Consider the following 8,263-nt stretch of genomic DNA (forward strand, 5'->3'; position numbering starts at 1 on the left):
GAAATATATTTGTGAGCTGTGTGACAGAGTAACCAAGCAGCTCAGGGTGACCCAAACTACTATGAGCTGTGTGAGAAATGAATTTTTAAGCAGGGATAGCGAGAGAGAGACCTGGGTGAATAAATAAAGTGCCCCTAGCACTAGTAGCAATGTGTACACTAATATAGAGTATTAAAAAAAAAAGTCGTTTCAATCGATAGTATTCCTTTAAGTACATCCGGATGGCTTACTACGTGGCACGTTCATATAGTAGCAAAACATCTAATCATTGAATGTTTGTATCCGGTTTCACTAGACAAATTCATATCGTAACTTCTACAACAGCCAACGGTAGAGGCTTCCTCTTCCACTGAATACAATGCGCATCGTGTGAGTAGGGAAAATAGAGTCTGTAGCAGTTTCATGACCCAGGGACTGGAACGTATCCATATCCAACGGATGTTTGTGGTTAGATCCATTGGTTGAATACCTTATGGTTTTACAACTGCTAATGTGAATTGGGCCTTACCTTAAAACAGATAATTTGGACAAGTCATTCTAACCACTTAACCGGTTATTTCTAATGTGTACTGGTTAGTTTTTCCTTTTTCCATGCCGTTGGCTACAGCGATGTTAGAGTCACACATGTCCGTTGAAAATAAACATAGCTGCAGTGTGTGGTGGGTAAAATCACATACTGACCCCTTCACCTTCCGCCATTTGCGTCATATTATTGCAGGTGTACCGGTAACTTACTTGTACCTTTGCACCCTGTGTGCAAAGGACATCCTTCCCTCATCAATTATGTCTGGCATATAGCGATTGGCTCAGAAGCACACTGACCCCTCTGTCTGATCTGTGCTTTGTGTGCGCTCCATTACACCAAACCTTACTTGATTAGCTTGTGACGCTTGGTGTACTGGAGCGCAGACGAAACCCAGATTAGTCAGAGGGGTCAGCGTGATTTTGTGGCAATCACTGTGCGCCAGGCAGAAGTGACGAGGGAAGGACATGCTGCACACACAGGGTGTATTTTGTCCGGGTCAAGCTTCAAGGAAGTTGCCGGAACGCCGGCATGAATATGACACAAACAGCCAACAAAGGAAGGAACAGGATGAGGTGTCTGTATGTAATTTAAACCCCACCCCCTCACATTCACACGGTACCTATTTTTTTCATCTATGGTATCCTTTTACTGCTCCTTTCATTTGAAAGGTAGAAACTACTCATTGAAAATGGCATTTTTGAATACTTCCAGCACTGCATACGTTGCACTTTTTTCTGTAATTGATGGTGTTATGTCAATTTGACATTGTATTGTGTTATGTTGCTGGTTTTTACAGCTGTATATTGCATTCTATTAATGTGTACTGCATCACAGTATGTTACTGTTCAATTTTGCACTTTTGCAGACACTATTTCAGTGATTTTCTGTAATAAAAAAGCATTGCTAAATTTTTCCAAAAAATAAACAATGTTTATGTTTAACGGAGTGTAGTTTTTCATCCAATGGGTTACATACAGTTTTGGAACAAATGTCTAAGACTACAATTTCACAAATACGTACAATATTATCCATAAATGTATTGGGTAGTAAGTAAGGAAGAACCGTATACAAAAAACTTTTTTTATTGATTACAAAATCAGATAAGTAATTTTTTTTTATTTTAACATTGAACAATTAAATGAAAAGTTGTGTGGACTTGTCAGTTTTTAGTCCTTGTACTGCCAACTACATGGGTCATCCCTCAAGTTCAGTGCTGAAGATGATCCTCTGGGAATTGGTCCTGCGATTTGTGGCAAAGGATGCTCAATAATCTCAGGCACAATCCCACCTTCCATGTCCCGCAAGTAGTTGTGCAGCACACATGCAGCTTTGACAACCTGAACAGCGTTTTCCGGATGTAACTGCATGCTGGTGTGAAATACCGGCCACTTATTAGAGAGTATACCAAACGTGCACTCCACAACACGACGTGCATGGGTCAGTCTGTTATTGAATGCAGTCTTCTGCAAGTTCATCTTTTTTTGAGAATATGGGCGCATGACATTCACACTCAACCCAAATCCTTCGTCAGCAACAAAAGTAAAAGGCTTCGGTTCTGTTTTTCCAGGCCAAGGTCTCGGTGGTGGAAGGTCTAACTTTCCGTCATTCATGCGTACTCCCAGTTTACATCTTTTGAATATGCTGGCATCATTGCTGCTGCCGTAGTTTCCAACATCTATGTATGTAAAACAGTAGTCTGCATCTACGACAGCAAGCAGTGTTATAGAAAAGTATTTTTTGTAATTGTGGTATTTACTACCGCTACAAGGGGGACAAATTAATCGGACATGCTTCCCATCGATTGCACCAATGCAATTTGGGAAGCTGTGTTTCAGCCAAAAGTTATCAGCAATTTCTTGCCACTTCTGTCTAGATGGGAATTCCATGTGTCTTGGTTGTAAGGCTGCCCAAATGATACGGCAGGTGGAATTGACAATCCCTTGAATTGTTGAAATCCCCAATTTAAATTGATAGTGCAACGAAGTGTAGCTGTTGCCAGTTGCCAAGAATCTAAAAATTAAAGTAAAATACAAATCAACTCCCAATGCACAAATACAAGTTTCACAATTCGACAGATTTTATTGTAATGTACTATATAGAGCACTGCTGACCACAGCTATGCTATACATAGTATATAACACTTGAGCACACCAAAAACACGGTTCAATGGGTTGAAGGTAAGTGTACAAAACACACAGTGACAAGTATTATGTACTATGTAGAGCACTGCTGACCACAGCTATGCTATACATAGTACATAACACTTGAGCACACCAAAAACACGGTTCAATGGGTTGAAGGTAAGTGTACAAAACACACAGTGACAAGTATTATGTACTATGTAGAGCACTGCTGACCACAGCTATGCTACACATAGTACATACCACTTGAGGACACAGAAAACACGGTTCAATGGGTTTAATGGGTTTTGTAAGTGTACAAAACAAAACACACTGACAAGTATTATGTACTATGTAGAGCACTGCTGACCACAGCTATGCTGTACATAGTACATAACACTTGAGCACACCGAAAACACGGTTCAATGGGTTGAAGGTAAGTGTATAAAACACACAGTGACAAGTATTATGTACTATGTAGAGCACTGCTGACCACTGCTATGCTGTACATAGTACATAACACTTGAGCACACCGAAAACACGGTTCAATGGGTTGAAGGTAAGTGTATAAAACACACAGTGACAAGTATTATGTACTATGTAGAGCACTGCTGACCACTGCTATGCTATACATAGTACATAACACTTGAGCACACCAAAAACACAGTTCAATGGGTTGAAGGTAAGTGTATAAAACACACAGTGACAAGTATTATGTACTATGTAGAGCACTGCTGACCACAGCTATGCTATACATAGTACATAACAACAACAACAACAACAACAACAAATAACATTTGGAAAGCGCTTTTCTCCCGTGGGACTCAAAGCGCATAACACTTGAGCACACCAAAAACACAGTTCAATGGGTTGAAGGTAAGTGTACAAAACACACAGTGACAAGTATTATATACTATGTAGAGCACTGCTGACCATTGCTATGCTATACATAGTACATAACACTTGAGCACACCAAAAACACAGTTCAATGGGTTGAAGAGCAATAAAAAAATAAATAATATGTACATCTATCGACATGAAGAAATGCTCAACATACAATAACACATTACATACTCACCGCAATGTGATCAATAATCTCTCCACCGGTGCTATTGGGTTCCGGAATTTAGAAGCCTGCTTTAATAGGTCACTATGGATCATATCCAGAAGTGAATCAAAACTATAATTTAAAATGAAAAATAAGAAAATATATAAAGGTTTACCACACCCCTGAAAAAATACACAACACATATTGTCACATTAAATGTAATGACAATAGGCTTACCTGGCTATAGTCATCCTGGTATAATTAAAGAATTTTTCTGGATGATTCCTGAGGTCAGCATAGAGCACTGAATGCACCCTTCTGTTGTCGCTCCATCAACAATGGATGCACCCAGTACCTCCTCTTCTGAGCTTTTCTTCTCAATTGCATAATTGCAATTATAAGGATTAAAGCTAATCCAACTTAAAGAGAAACTCCAACCTAGAATTGAACTTTATCCCAATCAGTAGCGGATACCCCCTTTTACATGAGAAATATAATGATTTTCACAAACAGACCATCAGGGGGCGCTGTATAACTGATTTTGTGCTGAAACTCCTCCCACAAGAAGCTCTGAGTACCGCGGTACTCTGGGCAAACTGCCACAATGTAACAATGTTCACAGACAGGAATTAGCTGTTTACAGCTGTCTCTAACAGCTAAAAAAGCTAGGAGCAGCTACATATCCTGCCCACAGTAAAAATGTCACCATGTAATAAATGTCAGAATGTGAATCTGGGAGAGGAAAGATTTTACAATGAGCAAACACTGACTAAATCCTTTATACATAATTATGGTAAAAAATGAAGCACTTTTTTTTACTACATTATTTTCACTGGAGTTCCTCTTTCAGCATACATTATCAGAAATAGCAAACTGACAAAGCTGATAGAATACACTCTACCTGATTACTCCTCTACTACAAACCCACAAATTACTATGCAAGTAACACTGCCTTATATACACTTCTCTACAACCAAGCACTGGCATTAAAAATAATTCACCAATCAGGTCACCTGAAAATGCATTTGTTACAGTTCAAAATAAAAAAAAACTGTCAGGCAGTTACAGAATTAACCAATCAAGGCAACATAAACTGCATGCTGTTCAAACAACCAATCATTTCTCTTTAATTTCCATTTTACACAGTTCAAAATATATATTAAAAAAAAAATTAACGCTGTGTTTTCATACTTGCGTTAACGCATTGAAAACGCACCAAAACGCATTTACCTGCGTTGCAAACGCAGGAAAACGCTCCTCAAAACGCAGCAAAAGGCAAACAGCAAACAGCTAACTTTCAGCTTTTCTCAACGCACCCTGTGGTGTGAAAGAGCCTTCAAGCTTACTTGCAGGTCCTTTATCTTTGTTACTGATTTTGAGAGAACTGATGATGTTTTAAAGGCAAAAAGGGTGGACAGGCCACATATTGATTGGATTTGTTTGTGTGCAGATCCTTTACATTAGCCTTTAAAATCTTCAAGGACAACTATCGATAAACATGTTTCTTTAAACTGGGATGGGATTAAAGCTTGTCTAGGTGCTCCTAAAGTACTTCTCTAAATCTCTACCCATTTATCTCCTTCTTTCTTGTTATAAAGCTGACTTGCACACTTCCCTTGCACTCACTTATGGTGTTCGGAGCGGGGGATCAGCTCATTTGCATAGGTGTGGTTATAATATAACCCTAGTTACATCTATTAACACTGTGTGTCTACTGTAGTCAGGCAGATCTGAAAAAAGGTATAAACTTCACTTTAACTGCAAGAGCAAGTTTTCTATCTCTGAATGAACTGTCCAAATAAGACGCCAGGCTTCCAGGATAAAAAACAAATCTCTAATCACGAACTGTGAAAAACCACTTAAAGTGACACTGAAGTGGGGAAAAAAATAAACTACCAGGCAACTGGTATTGCTTAAAAGGAAATAAATATGACAACTTCCATATCCCTCTCACTACAGTTGCCCTTTAAAGGGAATCTGAATTAAAAATAAACTTATGATATGATGAATTGTATGTGTAGTATGGGTAATTCATAGAACATTAGTAGCAAAGAAAAGTGTCTCATATTTTTAGTTATATATCTTTTTTATAACATTGCATCATTCTCTAATATCTGCAATTTTCATACTATATATTTTAAACTATGAAACAGAGCAGGAAAGTTCAAAAGGTCAGTAGCTCTGCAGTAAAACCTTAAAACAACATTCTGATCGATTTCCATTCACTTCTATGAGAAAATCGATCAGAAAAAGATCAAAATCAGATCAGAATTGTCAGAGTATATCTATCAAGCAATCTATCTGCCGAAAAAACTCATGGTGTACTCCCAGCATCAGCCTGAGAACTCAGATAAGCTCTTTTGCATAGATAACAAGTGGAGTTTCTTAACTCTTCCTGTACTGGAAACAATATAAGACTTATATCTGTGCTACTACTGTTCTATATCTTAGCTGTTCTGCACATACAAGTCATTATATCATCAGTTTATTTTCACTTCAGATTCCCTCTAAAGGGCAACTGAAGTGAGAAGGATATGGAGGTTGTCATATGTATTTCCTTTTAACGAAAAAAGAGATATCAGCAGCACCGCTACAGTGAAAAAGTTAGCTCTTTTATTAGTGCAGTAAAATCATGTGGCAAAGATAGAGCTGGAGGCAACTACAGCCCGCTGTTTCGAAGCGACATGCTTCTTCTTCAAGTTGCAAGCTCATAATGACAAACAATGTTCTCATACCTTCTTAAATATGGCCACACATTCAAATGTCAGCCAATCCACAAATAAGACTTGAGAAGCGACCAATCAGAGCAGACCAAGGGAATGGAGGACCTGATGGGGAACTTCAGTACACAGGAAGTACAACCCACAAGTGACCTCACTGCAAGAAAACACTCCCATATGGGAGTGGCGTATCAACATACGCAAGTAGTTAAAGTAAACTGTGCATAACACTATATGTAAAAAATACAAAAACCAGTAAAATATACATATGCAAAAATGTACAAATATTGATATGCTCTGATTGGTCACCGCTCATGCATAAATATAAAGAACCTTAATCACATACGATATAGAAAAGTACAGGAATAACCTTAAGAAAAATGTTATCTCAGAATATAAATACTAGATACATCCCATAAATTATTCCAAAAATTTCCGAAAAAACCCAAACCTATGTTACTGGTCCTGATTGCCACCCAGATCCGAATCTTCTTATATACAAAACGATAAATCGTACTCCCTATTTAAACCTCCTCGACCTACAGTTCCTAAACGTCTAATCCATCCTGCTTCACATTTCAATAATGCTTTCAATCTATCCCCATAGCATTATTGAAATGTGAAGCAGGTCACTTGTGGGTTGTACTTCCTGTGTACTGAAGTTCCCCATCAGGTCCTCCATTCCCTTGGTCTGCTCTGATTGGTCGCTTCTCAAGTCTTATTTGTGGATTGGCTGACATTTGAATGTGTGGCCATATTTAAGAAGGTATGAGAACATTGTTTGTCATTATGAGCTTGCAACTTGAAGAAGAAGCATGTCGCTCGTAGTTGCCTCCAGCTCTATCTTTGCCACATGATTTTACTGCACTAATAAAAGAGCTAACTTTTTCACTGTAGCGGTGCTGCTGATATCTCTTTTTTCGCTATTTTTGAACTTGATGAGCAACAAGTTCTGATCAGCTATAGCACGCTTGTCTCCATTGAGAGTGCTGGGTCGAACCACTTGTTTTCATGTATTTCCTTTTAAGCAATAACTGTTGCCTGGCTAGACTGCTGATCCTCTGCCATTAATACTTTTTGCCATAGACCCTAAACAAGCATGCAACGGATCAGGTGTTTCTGGCATTATTGTCAGATCTGACAAGATTAGCTGCATGCTTGTTTCTGGTGTTGTTCAGACACTACTGCAGCCAAATAGATCAGTAGGGCTGCCAGGCAACTGGTATTGTTTAAAAGGAAATAAATATGGCAGCCTCCACATACGTCTTGGTTCAGGTTTCCTTTAAAGTGGATCAGAGATGAAAAACTAAGTATAACAATTAACTTGTCTATATACCTTATCTAAAGCTTAGATAATTTACACAGCAAATCCAGCTTCAACAGTATATGATTATTTCTTCCTGTGATACACAGAGCAGCCATATTCTGATTGTCATCATTACACAGGCAAGCTGCTCTGCATCTCCACCCTCAGCCTGTGAAAACTCCACTCCTCTCTCCTCCCCTCTCTGCCCCCATGCCTCTGAAAAAAATTTCCTTTTGAATTTGAATTGAATGCACAAGAATAGAGAATGACAACACATTGATCGGATTCCTCAGGTTAATAACACCCACAAATAAAGTGCAGTGTTGCTGCTAGTAAAGCTTGCAAAACGTGTGGTCATACTCTATTCTTGCACATTAAAATTTTCAAATTACTACAGAGTTGTATTGGCTATTATTCTTTAATAGAGGTAAGTTAACTATTGCCTCTCCTTTATAGATTGATTTTAGTTTTTTACTGTTGGGCACCTCCACCTGCAGTTTTATACCAAAGCTGTACCGCAGGGCACATACACAGGACTAGGAA

At 38.6% G+C, this 8,263-nt stretch overlaps 1 protein-coding gene across 1 annotated transcript; it reads right to left on the reverse strand.

The window, feature by feature from the left end:
* Positions 1–1,692: 1,692 nt before the first annotated feature.
* On the reverse strand, positions 1,693–3,945 carry LOC137535447 (uncharacterized). The gene is made up of 3 exons (XM_068257316.1): positions 3,932–3,945; positions 3,725–3,826; positions 1,693–2,536 (listed from the first exon to the last, which is right to left on the reverse strand). The coding sequence occupies exons 1-3, from the start codon at positions 3,943–3,945 to the stop codon at positions 1,693–1,695; spliced, it is 960 nt and encodes a 319-aa protein (XP_068113417.1).
* Between the last annotated feature and the right edge of the window lie 4,318 nt (positions 3,946–8,263).

The sequence above is a fragment of the Hyperolius riggenbachi genome, chromosome 1, assembly GCF_040937935.1.
Source record: "Hyperolius riggenbachi isolate aHypRig1 chromosome 1, aHypRig1.pri, whole genome shotgun sequence".
Classification (NCBI taxonomy): domain Eukaryota; kingdom Metazoa; phylum Chordata; class Amphibia; order Anura; family Hyperoliidae; genus Hyperolius; species Hyperolius riggenbachi.

Coding starts and splice junctions, on each gene's coding strand:
- LOC137535447 (XM_068257316.1), bottom strand. Junction 2,537..3,724: donor AGATTATTGATCACATTGCG/GTGAGTATGTAA, acceptor TTTAATTTTTAG/ATTCTTGGCAACTGGCAACA.